The sequence below is a fragment of the Eulemur rufifrons genome, chromosome 17 (assembly GCF_041146395.1).
Source record: "Eulemur rufifrons isolate Redbay chromosome 17, OSU_ERuf_1, whole genome shotgun sequence".
Taxonomy (NCBI): domain Eukaryota; kingdom Metazoa; phylum Chordata; class Mammalia; order Primates; family Lemuridae; genus Eulemur; species Eulemur rufifrons.
Window position 1 is genome coordinate 54339092 of NC_090999.1, and position 15245 is coordinate 54354336.

The window sequence follows — 15245 nt, forward strand, 5'->3', positions numbered from 1 at the left end:
AGTATTTATTTTGAAGGGTTCAGAATCAGGTAATCTTTCTGGCCAGGGCCTAAGATTTCACATTTAAATTTGTACCCTGAGCGCTTCCTTGCTCTCTAAAATTTGAGGACCTCTGTCCAAGGACCTTGCTAGGTAAGTGATTAATCTAGATGAATTCAAGCCAAATTGCCATAAAGGTAATGGGTTGACATTTGTATCTCCTAGCTAGTTATTTATGTTTTTTAAGGAAAGTCTATATTTAGAGTTATAAATAATGTGAAATTGTTGCGAGGAGGGACAAGTATAGAGGAAGTAGCCTACTTTTATTAGTCAAAACTGATTTTTAGTGTTTAAATATATGCAGAACATGTTCTGTGATAATCACATTTTTGTAAATGATCTTAAGTTCCAGGAAATTTAGTTATATTTCTCATAGTGTTGTAGTCTCATTATGACTCTGATACACATTGATTTATAGGTTCATCAGAAGAAATGTCTCTGACCAAAAAAACACAAAAAATTAGTTCCATACACATTAGATTAAAAATCACATAAAAATATGGAGAGTGATAGGGAAGAAATTGTTTTTAATTAAAAAGGATCATTTGAACAATGATTATACACAGTGTTAGAATTCACTGGGGCTGCTTTTCTCAAAAGATATATTTGAACAGTAGCAGAATGAGCTTCTTCACACTGTCTAGTTTGAGAGCTAACTTATAGTTTGGAAAGACTTCTATCACTTGGTGGGGAAAATTATTCTATATTTCCAATCTTTAGCCTCTGCTGAAGCCATTAAAAAAAGGTTCTGATTGAGCATTAGAAAGAAAAAATCAAACAGCTGTTGAACCAGAGTAACACTCAAGCAAAATAGATGTATTAACAACTTATACTTTATGACACGAGGAGCTCTGACTCATTTCTGACTTCAATTTATAATTAGAAATGAGAGGTTCATTGTTTAGAATGAGATGAGAATTGAAATTCATCTTTTTACCTAGAGTTCACCTATGTTCTGTTGTCACTTCTAGTCTGAATTTAGTTTAAGATAACTTATGTCGGGAAACATAGGCACTTCACCTGTCTAAGGTTTTTCATTTGCAAGATAAGGATTCTTCTTGCCATTATTGCTTAAGAAGCCACAGTTGTGGTTATTTCAGGTTTTGACCATATTTTCAGCCATCTTATAATAGGAAGTTCTGAGATTCTAATTTCTGCCTCTACTAATGTATGAAGTTGGTAGAGGACCAGAAAGTATTACAACTTAAAGAGTGTGTACAAAAATGTTGATTGAATTATATTTACATTTTTTTTTTTTTTTGAGTTGAAATGTTCTTGAGCAAAGAAACAATAATTATTCCATGATATTTCATTATGGTACATTATGATGATTCTAGTTGAGATGGATATCTTTTTAATATAATATAGTTCCTAATTTTGTAATCAAGCCATAAGTGTTTGTATTATTGTATGTAACATCCTTCAGCAAAGCCCAGTCCTTAGATAATTTGAAAAGTATTCAACCAAATATTAATTAGTGTTTTCATGTTCAGTCATCTTGCTAGTAGCATAGTACTGTTAATTAGATAAACTATGGCAATTGAGTGAAATTTTATGTTTCAACTGACATTTTCAATAGTTCAGTAAACCTCAAGTAACTGGAGGGCTTAGGGAATGGAATGTTTTTACTTAGCTCAATTTTATTATTAAGTAAGAGTTTGTTGGAATTTAAAAAGTATTCCTAAATATATTAGCATACTTTATGAATTAAAGCCAATTTTTAAAATTTAGTATCTCTCTCTCAGTATATGTCAGGATCATCATACAGTTGGAAAACTATTTATCTGGCTGCTCCATTTCAATCTTGTCTTCCTCTTCTGTTTCTGCATTCTCTCTCTGAGTGATGAAATGGGTTCTGTTACCATGTATGTAATACTCATTTAGAATCAACATTTCCAGCTCAGATTTTTCTTCCTTTTGAGTTCAACATTTCCACTCAGATTTTTCTTCCTTTTGAATTCAAAACTCACCTTAAAATGCCTGCTGGATCCCTTCACTTGGCTGTTTCAAACTCAAACTCATTGTGGCTGAACTAAGTCCATATCTTTCCCCAAACCTGCTCTTCCTTCAGGGTTCTCTGTCTCAGTCAGTGTACCATCATCTAAAGGCAGAAAGCTGGGAATCTGTTTGAATCTTTTCTTTCCCCTATTCCTCACCAATCTTTTCAGTTGCATTGGCCATACCTCCTTCAATAGCAGTTTATTTTTCTTACAGAGACTCACCTTTTTTGAGTCTTTCTAGAGCATTCAATCATAGATAAAACAGTAGTCTTTGTTTTTTACTTATATTTTATTGACTTGGTTTAATATTTAATTAAAATATATATTTATGACACAAGGATGTGGTTTGTGGATGTACAGTCAACTGATGGGAGCAGAGGTGCTTCATGGTCAACATCCTGTAGACATGAGTGTTTTACAGAACGACTGGACATTGTGTTGATTAATCTGGCAAGTTGATTGAATGGAGGTTGGTTAAGAGAGTTTCTATTGCTTATCTCCCTTTGTTAGAATATGAGCTCTTACAAGGTAAGGACTATATATCTTTTCATTTTTGCATGCTTAATTTTACCCATGCATAGTGCCTACTACTAATAGATATTCCATATGTATTTGTTGGATGAATGAACAAATTCTTATATAGGTTATACTAAATTTGAATAACCAGAAATAATACTGGTTTGAGAACCAGTCAATATAGACAGATCACTGGTCCTGGAGCCCAACAGGGGTTTGAGTCTTTTGTCGTTTGTATTCTTGAGCAGATAACTTTTTCTTTTTCATCTGAGGAATGGAAATCACCCTTTGGGTTGTGTGAGGATTAAATGGGGATGTGAAGTGTTCAGCATAGTGTTCGACATAAGCAATAGTCCTGATGATGTTTATCCCTAATGAGAACGTGGGAATTCACTTGGTCTGACTTTGCTCATCGAGAGGCCTGAACTACATGTGCTGTGTGTTTCCTTCCTGCTCTAAAATTCTTTTCTATAAATAATGTTTCATGTTTTGGACAGGCTTAAATTACAAATATATGAATATTCCATGATACGTCATATTTGTAGATTTGATAAAGTAGGTAATTAATGAGGTGATTTATTATAAGATAACCTTATACCTTGGAAAACAATTTCAGGCTTTAGAATATCATTTGTTAGGGAGTTGAACTTTCTAATAAAGTGTGAAGAACAGCTTCGCTACACCAATCACTGTTACACTATTAAAATAGGTGCTAAAGTAGAAGGTAGAGAAGGAAGCTCTGAGGAGGTTGTATGGGAGCATTAACTTAGAAGAGGTAGGAAAAATTAGGCTCTTTAAACTTACGGAGAAACTAAACTTTTTGGTAAATATAGGTCCTGCTAAAATGTAACAGAATTTCTACTGTAGTCAACATTAGTCTTGTCATTATAAAAAACATAGATATGTATTTGTTACAAAACTAGGTTTTGGGTTTTCATGTTGGTCACATTTTCCTCCAAATAAAAAAAATGGGGAAAGAGTGAGAAAGATGGAAAGCACAAAAATACTTTTTGGAATGACCTTGAGGTTATTTTCCATTCTACATCCCAAATTTTGGTTTATTTAAAGAAATTAGTCAATTAGCAGAATGTTTTTCAATATTCATTCTACATCTAATACTAATACTTAGTTTTTATATTGCAGTTATTGAACATGGAAGAAGATGAATTCTTTGGAGAAAAAACATTCCAGCATTATTGTGCAGAATTTGTTAAACATTCGCAGCAGATTGGCGATGGTTGGGAATGGAGAATGTCAAAGGTAAAACAGAAAGTTTTGTTTTATATTTCAATGGAGGATTTTTTTGTTGTTTTATTTTGTTGCCGTGTAAAACCTCAGTCATTGAACCTAAGGTATGAAAACTAGTTTGACTTAGTAGGCTTAAATTGAAGGATGTTTTAAAACAGCTGTCTATTTTATTACTTCAACTATATATACTCATTATTAGGCTAATGAAGTATTATTTATAAAAGTCCTTAGGTGACCTGCTTTAATTTAATAGATAAGAATTAGCACATTAATTATCTGATTGTAAACAGATGCTTTTGCGGTACTTCAAATCATTTGTTTACACTATTAATTTTCTTAGGAGACTACTTGTGTCTAGAGAGTAAAAAGATAATCTTGAAACCAAACCATAATCAGACAATCACAAATTCTGAAATATTGAGGACTGTATTAATTGGGAATTTCTTAATAATGTAAACACATTTCAAAACATTTTTTCTTTTGGATCTATTCAGGAATAATAATGTAATAGGGGCCAGTGCAGTGGCTCTTGGCTGTAATCCCAGCCCTTTGGGAAGCGGAGGTGGGAGGATTGCTTGAGGCCAGGAGTTCTAGACCAGCCTGGGCAACATAGCAAGACCCTGTCTCTTCACCAAAAAATTATAAAAGAAATTTTCCTTTATCTTAAGCTGGAGGCAGGATGACAGAAACTCCTGTTACTATTTCAGCACCAAGCAGAATTGGGTAGAAAGTTAGGGAGGGAGCAGGGGCTGTATGTACATTTGTGTGGTGTGGGGAGTTGAGGGGGCCAGGGCTGGGTAGGATCTTCAGGAGGGAAATTATATCTGTCAGAAGTTTCTTCACTGAAGTAAACTAATGCCCCAAGGACCAGTCTTCAGGATTTATTTTTATTATTCCTCTGTCTCTAAAAAGGTATGGTTAAGTCTAGCTTCTTGTTTGCTGCCACTGGCTGCCTGGTTAGGAAATTTCCACACCCTTTGGAGTGAGAGTTATACCTCTAATTAAGGGCAATTCACTTTCATGTGGGGGATAAGCCCATAGATAGTATCAAAACAAAACAAAGCACTGCTCAGAGAAAATCTTTACAACCTTAGAGCAAGAACTGCAAACTCAAAAGTCTGTGGACCTGGGGGTGGGGGTGGTAGTGTAAGTGGGTGGAGCTTGCTGGGACAGAGCAATATGAAGACAGAGCCCAGTGGTCTGTGGCCGACCAGAGTGCTGGGCCTGTGGCCTGGTTGGAAACATGGGCTCAAATGTTACCAGATCTTTTGATATTTCAATAAAAGTTAAAAAATCCAGATTCAGGGGGAGAAATCTCTGAATTTTTAAATGTTGGCAACTAATTCAAACAATGAGGACCAAACCAAACATGTCAGTGATGCATAACATTTGGGCTGCGGGGGCCCAGTTTCTGACATCTGGGATCGGATGTGTGCATAGCATGATGGTTTCTCATCCAGCCCTGCCTCACTGCATGCTATTGATCTGAATTGGAAAGGGGACCCAGGCAAAGCAAATCCCTGTCTCTTGAATTTGGGTGTGTTAGTATTTTTGTCACTTACTTTCCACAATCCTGTACTAGTTTTCTGAAGGGAATTGTGAATTAGTCACTGGGTTATGCCCTTCAAACCTTCTATTGTATTATGCAGTGTCTCAGTCTTTTTCTGGAAATTTTTGGATAAAATACAGTATTGTTTTGCTTTTCAGGTCCTAGAAATTTATTTTTGTTTTTTAAATATTTAATACAATATTGAGGTATAATTGGTATAGAATAAACTGTACATATTTAAAGTGTACAATTTGGTAAGTTTTGATACATCTATAGACCTGTGGACTTTTACTGCATATCCATCACCCCAAAAAGTTTCCTTGTACCCCTGCCTTACAATGCCTCCCTCTGCCCCATCTCGCTCCTGAATGTTATTTTTAAAAAGAATCTTGTTTGTACCTATATATAGAGGCTTCTTTAAAGAGTATGCATATTGTCACTCATACCTTCAGGTTTGTTTGTAGATCATTTTGGCACCATCCATTTTATTTTTTAATTTTAAAAGAATCCTGACAATATTTAGAGAATTGGTAGAATTCAGCTTTATGGAAAGGTAAAATATCACTTCTCAGGAAAAATTGATGAGAAAAAAGTGTGAATTAATGAAACATGTAAATTGTTTAAAAATCTTAGTCAAAGCAGTCCTAATTTTTATATCTGGAGCTATGCAGAATAGGGAGAATACTTCTAAATTGGTATTTTTTCAGTGGGACTGGATGCTATTGGCATTTGGGCAGAATAATTCTTATTCCCCTACCTCTAGCTTTTTCAAACCCATCAGGAAGGCAGTACACTGATTGAGATGAATTATTTAATGTGATGGTCCATCAGATATCAAAGATACAGTTTAAGTACATGCTTCCCAGTTAGACCTGGCTTCAAATAGGTGCTCTACCATTTACTAGCTGAATTTAGGCAAGTTACTTAATGTCTCCAAACTACGTTTTCTTTATCTATAAAATAGTAATAATAATAATACTCTCATAGACTTGTTGTGTAGATTAAATGACATTTTTCATTCAAAGAGTTTAGTACAGTTTCTGGCATGTAGAAAGCCATCTTATAATTTTTAGTTGGTTGTTTGACTTTTTCAGTGTGGGTTTTTTTTTTTTTTACAGAAGTAATGCTACTAATGAAGTTGTAGTTAGGTTCTCAGAAAATTCTGTAAAACCTTTTTGACACCAAAAATACCATGCTGGTCGGTAGTATATTGTTCTGAGTTTCTCTAGGATAAGAAGGGGAGCAGAAGGTGGGGACAGAAAAAGAACGTGAGCCTAAGAAGGAGAATTCTCTCCTTCCCTGACCAAAAATGTTTATCATCCTTTCTTTAGCAGCCTGAAATGTCATCCGTGCTTCACCTCAGCTACATCCCCCTTAGTTCTCACCTGAACTTCCACAGCCTTCCAGCTCTTCTCCAATTCCTTCAGCAAATTGCTGCCATAGTTAACCCTTTAAAAAATACCTTTGATGCAATCCCATTTTCTATACAATTTTTTCCCTTTGTATTCAGTTTGAGCTCTATCTGTCTTATACAGAATAATATAGAAACAGTGTTCAAGGTCCCGCATGGTGACTTCCTGCTACCCTTCCAGCTTCATTGTCCACTCTAACTCACTCCTTTCATTCTCTCTCCAAATTCCTAGAAATGAAGGAAAAGCTATTTTGAAAAATAAATAGGCAAATTTTTATCAGTGCTAGAAAACAACAACAAAAAAAATATCTTCAAGGGATAATAAATCTTGATGGATTTCTGAAAGGTAGAAAGCAGATGAGATTGGATTGAAGGAAGAAACCAGATCCCAAAGCAGGATTTAGAGAGGACTGTGGTGAGAGTAGAGACGGACTGGGGAGACGAAGGGAGTTAGTGCTCCAAGTTCAAAGCCTGCGGACCCAAGCACAGTTCTGAGTTCCTTACTCTCTGCTTTTATAAGTTGTTGTGAAGTAGAAATAAGCTAACAAGCTTGAAATAAAGCCTTTTTCCACTTAGTTTTGGATAATCAGTTTTATTCTTGAGTATCTTTTTTTCACAATAATGTTTAAGATTCACTCTTACTGTAAGCTTTGCTATTGCAGAGTTTTCCTTATTTGTGTTAGGAAAAAATGACAGAAACAAATGGGAATCATTAGTGTTCTCCTTAGGATCACCCTATAACCACATGGTCAATGGATATTTATTATGATGGATCATAAAAATATGTCTACAAGCATCGTTATTCAAATAAAAGTGGGTTTTGTTGTTTTAGTTCATTATGCCTGACATTGCATAAACAAGTTGCTGACATTCTCTAGACAGAAGTGCCAAGAATCCCAGGTAGTTTTTGTGCATTCATGGACTCCTAAATATGTGTCTGAAAATTAAACATCAAAATAGACCTACTTTCTGTTCCTGCGAGCTGAAAAACACCATATAATCTTAAATTTCACCTTGCTTTTAAGATGCAACCTTTGAGGATATTTTTCAGAAATTTCACTTGTGTTTTTAAAGTTCTTTACCTACACAAATGGAAACAGGTGAGCACTTTAAGTCCAATGCATCAGTTGAGGCAAAAGATTTGTCACTTTTGCTCTGCCTCATGATTTCTCACTTAGTATTCACTCTGAGCCTTGTGCTTCCTAAGTATCATCACTTTCATTTCCTGTTTTCAAGTCATTTAAAAAAATAAAGACAAAATGCACTAAAATATTTACATAATTATACAAACACTAAAGTATAAAAATGGTGACCCAAGTGAAAGTGATCTTCTGGCAGGCAGTGCCACTCTGTAGAAGCTCAAAATAATGAAGGAATGTCCTAATTTGGCATAAGAAAAGCAATTGAATTATCTTAATGTAACAATTCATAAACAAATGTGTAGGTTATTTAAAAATGCAGTGTATAAAAGTTGAGGATTACTTATAGTTGGATTTTATTTCTGGAAATAATTTGTGTTGTGGAGAAATAATAGAATCAGAGAGGTGTAATGACAAAACTTGTATCTATAAAACTGAGACTTTGATGTAGACCTAGATAACTAGTCCCAATTCTGCTTTGAGTGTTAAATACTTTTACCTAAATTTACTTTATTTTATTAGACTTTAGATTTACTTTATTTTATTATTTAATTTAAATTTATTGTATTTTGCTTTACTAAGTAAATTTACTTTAATTTAATTTACTTAATTATTTTTTACTTAACTTTTATTCTTCTTCCTCCAGTTTACTTAAAAAATTTTTATATCCATTTAAATTTTTCAAGTCTTGGCAAGACCTACTTTGTTGTGAAATGGGGTGCGGTTCCTAAATTTTTAGTGGTGCTAAACACCTGTTGCCTAGGTGTTCTTAATTGATGGTCCATGCTCTAGACTCCAGGCCACATGGCCTCTAGTGGTTGCTTTGCAAAGAGGCACATTAAAGGGAATATGCATCAATAGCAAATGGCAATCATGTGCTAAAGGTTAGATTAGGTTTGCAACTGACAGTAAAATTTATAGGCAGGATATCACAATGGTTTAGACATTGGCCTTTAGAGTTGTTCAGACCTGGGTTAAATCTTAGGTATGACTTGTATCCTTGGGCAAATTATTTTTTCTTTTACAGCCTTAGTTTCTACATCTATTAAATGGAAATAATAATACTTATATAGATGATTATAAGGATAATGAGAAAACACATATAAAAGTATTTAGCAGAGTACCTGGTATGCTAGCCTATAATATGTGTTAGGGGAAAAAAATTATTTCAAGTGACCTAAGAATACAGTATTTTTACTGTACATCCTTAATGGGATATAATTGAAGGATAAATAGTGCTATAAAGAAATCTTAAACTTTGTTTTTAATAGTCTAATTGATATTTTATTCTTTTATGATTATTTTATATCTATTTTATAATAAGGCAAGTAAATACTTATGTTAATGTCATCAGGAGCTAAGATTTATAATGTAAGATAAAAGTGACCAATATAAAATCAAACACATTAAATAAAAATTCTATAATATTAGTCTGTATTGGAAATATCAGTAAGAATTCAAACTACATATTTTTTAGTTTTGTCCACTGAAATGTCAAGATTATGGTCTATAAATACCATTCCTCACAAAAAGGAAGCAAAGTTTCTTGGAGGAATGGCTGATTACAGGCCTGAGGGAGGAAGTATACAAGGTGAGCCTGGTTATGTTGATGACTGACCAGAATGCAAGGAAGTTATCAAAGGGTAGTGGATAGAGGAGTCTTGTCAAAAGGACATAAGAGTTAATATTAAGAGGCTTCTGTTGGTCAAAGATGAGACAATTTGAGCATGATAAATAACAATGTAATTGTTTGAAACACATAAACTATCTTAAAAAACCATTTGTTCACAATGTTAGAGAGAGAGAAAGAGAGAGCGAGAGAGAGACAGAGATGTGCACAACAGCTTTCAAATTCAACTCATTGAACATTATTGGAAGTATCTAGGACATCAACTACTTGGTTTGAAAATGGTAATCAAAAGGAAAGAAATAAGTATCTGTCTTATCTTTCCTACATGAACTATATTTCAAAAAGCCTAATTTGATGATGAGAAGTCTCCCCACCTCACAATTTTATCTAATAAACATAGAAAGGAGGTAGAGTTAGAAGATCACCATTTTTCAACCCCTAATGAAATGAGTTAGGCAACCATAACTTGTGGATGAAACAATTAGACAAAAGTTTGGTGGAGAATTTACAAAGGAGAGATTGAGCTATTATCACCTGAGCCTAGTAATCAATCTTGGCAGTACCAAAAATAGGGCAACCAGATATTAAATATTTTTGGAAATCTTATAACACGAACCACAGGGTACCATCTATGAAGTATTTGTGGCCCAAAAGTTGAACTTGAATAGAATGAATGATAGGAAATCAGGTGATAGAGGACCAAGTTAATTGATACCATAGGAAGCAAACAGAAAAATCCAGAAATCGAAACGACAACCAACCCAATTAAGGTAGGATAAAGAAGTGAAGAGAAGGACTGTGTCTCAGACTATCTAGGATTAAGCGCCAAGTTTTTGTTTTTATTTTTGTTTTTTAAATGTCCTATCCAGGCAGCAACCAGTCAGCAGTCCTAGTGCACATGGCTAGTGTGCAGCTCAGGGCATGTGCGGCTCACAGCTGGAGTCTGCCCACCAGCTGGTTTAATGACATGAATTCACTCATCCTGCACTTGGGTGTCTTGACAGTGTCAACTTGCTAGGAACCTAAGTGCTCTCTTTGCTTTTCCGTACTTATCTTGTTGACTTGTAACAAAGAGTATGAGGTCTACTAACAAACAGTTTTTGGATTGGTAACAATTAGTTCTTGAAATGGCACCAATTCAAACCACTTAGCACGACTCTAGATTAAAAGAAATTCAAGACACATACCCTAATGTAATACGTGAACCTTATTTGGATCCTGACTCAAATCAACTGTAAAAGACCCTTTTTTGAGCTAATTGGGAATATTTGATTATGGACTAATGTATGATACCAAGGAGTTTAGCAAGCTGAAACAAAACCAACCATGCAAACAAAAAACAGTGATGGATGTGGCAAAATCTTCATATGTATTGAATGTGGGTCATTTGTATATGGGTTTGATTTTGGTATTGTTCTCTCTACTTTTTGTATGTTATGTGTATGCTTCCTTTTCTTCTATCTCACCACAATTTACTCTTATTCCCTGAACTTTATTCATAATTAGAAATGTTCTTAGCCTTTTCTTGGATTCAGCAGACCCTTTTTGGGATTTGTGCAACATTAAAACTTCCAACCAACTTGCCTTCTAGAATTTTTTTTTATGTGTGTTTTATTATAGTTTAGGATCTCAGTTCTCAGTTCTGTGATTCCACCTTTCACAAGTTATTGATAAAATAATTTCCCATAGGTTTTCAACTTCCTTCTCTCACATTTGTGTAACAGAAACAGGAAGAGAGAACATTCATATACTGAAAACCAAATACCCTGCTTTCTTGAGATTATGTCCTGTACAATTAATACTAGATTATTTTGTATGTTATTTTCAAAAAAGAATTAAAGAGCCTCTCCCCTCCCTTATCTCTTCAGTTAAACCTACTTGATTATATTTTGAAATATATATAGCAACACCCAAGAAATATTTTGATTACCTCCATTACAGCTTAGGAACTGCTTATTGAAAGGGCTTGTTTCCTAATTTATATAGAGTAAAATTTTTAAATTTTATTTTATTCTGAGTATAAATTTAAACCGATTTTATGATTCCTTCTTTTTAGTAGTTTTTTCCTCTGGTTAATTCACATTGCTTTTCTTAACCCCCTTCACCATTTATGCTAATTACATCAAATTCATATTTTTAAAATAGATTCTAAAATATCTCCATATTTTACTTTATTGAATCTTTCAACACTATCTGAGTACAAAGCCCACCATGGCCTTTCTTACCATTTTTGCTGCTCTGCTGAATTTTATACCTTGTTTATTTGCACAGCTATCTTTATTTTTAAATGTATTATAATGAAACATTTCAAGCACACAAAGGTAAAGAGAATAGTATAATGAATTCTCATGTACCCGTCACCTAGCTCCCACAATTATCAACTCACAGCCAGAGACGGTGTTTTTTTTTTTTTTTTAATATTTTTTTTTCGTTTGATGCGCATGACTGTCCTACAGAGATGGTGTTTTAAAGAATCTGTGGCATGTATGAAGTGATGTAACATATCTCAATTTAATTAATTTAACTTTCTTTATTTTCTCCATATGTCTTAAAATTATGGTTCTTCAAGTATGCTCTGTAAATTTATTTATCATTGTGTATTAAAATTAATGAATGAACCCAAGTCTCTATGAATTTAACTACTCCAGGTATCTCATATGAGTAGAATCATATGGTATTTGTCTTTGACTGACTGGCTTATTTCATTTAGCACAATGTCTTCAAGGTTCATCCATTATATCTACAAACTTTGATTTAAGATTTTGTGAAGGAGAGAGCTAAAGAGAGTATTTGGAGTGAATTTCTGTTAGGTATTGGCTTCTTGAATTACATAGCCTCATTCTGTTAAGAGATTGAATTTATTTTATTTCTGAAGCACATTGTTAAAGAGGATTAAAAACGCTTTCCATGTGTATCTGACAAGACTAGTACTTCGACATGGCTCACATTTGCTGATAATTTATAAACACAACTGGGTATTTCTATCAGAAATATAATCAAATTGGAGAGTAAATAATAGAATTCATATTTTAAATACTTTGCCTACCTGTTCACTTTTGTGTTATTTATATATACGTTGAACTGTTGGAAGTAATTATTTTTGCTTCAGAGGTGAAATATTAAGTATCCATTTAAAATTTTAATCTCTGTGTATACAATATGCTTAGAAAGATTCTTTCCTAAAATTTAGTGACAGTTTAAGATTCACTAAAAGAAATAGACATTTCCCACTGGTTTTTTAGGAATAATATTGCTTTATGTGAGTAACAACTAACATTTGTTGGTTTGAAATACCTAATTTTTTTTTTGGTTTTTGAGACAGGGTCTTGCTCTGTTGTCGCCCAGGCTAGAGTTCAGTGGCATTATCATAGCTCACTGTAACCTCAAACTTCTGGGCTCAAAGGATCTTCCTGCCTTAGCCTCCCAAGCAGCTGGGACTACAGGTGTGTGCCACCACATCCAGCTAATTTTTTATTTTTTGTAGAGACAAGTTCTTGCTATGTTGCTTAGGCCAGTCCTGAACTCCTGGCCTCAAGTGATCCTCTTGTTTTAGCCTCCCAAAGTGCTGGGATTATAGGTGTGAGCCACTATACCTAGCCTGAAATACTTAATTTTTGATTAACTTTTATATACCCTTATTAATAATCCTTTTTAGGGGGGACCATGAGCATGTTACTGCTATTCGTTTTAGTATAATGCTGTATCTGTTTAAATCATCTACTGTGAGTTATGTCACTAGATAAAGATTAAATATATTGCATTAATATCATTTCTTGATGAGACTAATGTAGATTTTTTTTTTTTTTTTAGTTTATCATTGGAGATTAGGAGAAAAATGCACTTGGAGCAGTATGCTGTGTTTTTGTAATAAATATTGAATCCTAGTCAGTTACACTAGATTTTTTCATTCATAATTTATTGAGTGTTATGATATGATTTGTCACTTAAGCATATGCAAATCTTAAGCAATCATTTCAAGAAGAACAGGTTGTATCAATGTGAATTAAATACTTCTGAGCACCATTTTTAAGGATTATCAAAAGAGTATCTGAGAAAGGAAAGCTATAATACTTTGCAAATTTATAAATTCAAATTTAAGTAATGATAGTTACTGTGCAAGTTTAATAAGAGTATGTGCTTAGTTAACAGTGATGTTTTGGTTCACTGGGCAGGCTAGCAGGCTGTATTTCAAAAAGCTGTGTACTTACACATGGTGAGTTTATCAAGCCCAGGATTTGACCTTCGGTTTTCTGGTTCAGATGGAATAGGATGGAATGGAGCTGTCTCCCAAAGAGCGTCACACATTAAACAATGTCAAAGGACGAATTACATACACATATATATATCATATATACATATATTAGATATGTATCTTATTTATGTATGATATTTATATATCTGTATGTGTTTGAATATATATATCAAATTCAAACTTACTAATTTATAATAAATAGAATTGTCAAATGAACTGTGAATCCTCCTCTCAGCGTGATGGTTCGTTTTTGTTTTGTAGGTGACCAAATTACAATCCTGTGAATACAGGATGAGTACAAATTCTCATGCATAGTTGCATGAATGGAATGTTTAATGGCACAATTTAAAAGTGCGTCATATATCTTGCTCTACAAAAAAGTAGTCTTACCATTGAGGCCAAATTGTTTAAAGTGTGTAGGGTTAAGACTCCTTTTCTTGAACAGTGTTGTGGATACTACCAATGTTTGCTTCATTGATTTAATTTTTTAAAAGTATTTATTACTGATCAGTCTCTCTTCTGGTTACTATTGGGTTCCAGTTAAATCTTTCAGGCTAGGGAGCCATTCTCTCTCTTTAAGGTAATTTGCCAATCTGCTCTGATCTGTTAGCTCCGATCTGAGCTAATTTCATGCTTAAACTCAGAAAATGCTTTCTTATAGTCCTTATTTTCAAGGTCTTGGAGAATGTTTCCAAGGACGGACAGGATTCTGATGAATATTTATAAAAATGGAAGGGAAAAAAATCATCAATTATCCTACCCCCCTAATATAATTGCAGTAATTTTGGGTAATTCCCCTCATATGTAGGCTTTCATTTTAGGTATCTGTACTCTTAATTAGATAAACAAGTGTTGCTGTATTTTCCAATTGGGATTTTGATAGTTGTCCTTTCAAATTTATAAATTTAGAATGAAATTACATATCTACATTGTCTTCCATTTTAGGAATGTTATAGGTACACTTTTTAAAGTCTTCAGTGAAGTTTAAAATTTTCTTCTTATAGGCTTTGTTAATTTCTTTAAGTAGATCCAGGACAGGATAAAACAGCTATAGATCTAGCTTTATTTAGAGAGACTAGGATTTTTACCATTCTAAGTCCTAACAGGTTGTTGCTAATATGTAGATACTGATTTTGTTAGGTATATTTTGTATCTGGTTACCTTACTGAACTAATTAGTTTTAGTAGTTTTAAAAATAATTCTTTGTGGCTCACGCCTGTAATCCTAGCACTCTGGGAGGCCGAGGTGGGAGGATTGCTCAAGGTCAGGAGTTCCAGCGAGACCCTGTCTCTACTAAAAAAAATAGAAAGAAATTAACTGGACAACTAAAAATATATAGAAAAAATTAGTTCGGCACGGTGGCACATGCCTGTAGTCCCAGCTACTTGGGAGGCAGAGGCAGTAGGATTGCTTGGGCCCAGGAGTTTGAGGTTGATGTGAGCTAGGTTGAAGCCATGGCAC

The 15245-nt window shown here is 33.9% G+C and overlaps 1 protein-coding gene across 1 annotated transcript in view; it reads left to right on the top strand.

Annotated features, from left to right (window-relative positions):
- Nucleotides 1–3707: 3707 nt before the first annotated feature.
- Nucleotides 3708–15245, top strand: part of ATG10 (autophagy related 10) — a 228269-nt gene continuing 216731 nt past the window's right edge. The window contains exon 1 of the mRNA XM_069492512.1: nucleotides 3708–3815. Within this exon, the coding sequence (XP_069348613.1) occupies nucleotides 3708–3815 (108 nt within the window). The remainder of the gene's footprint in view (nucleotides 3816–15245) is intronic.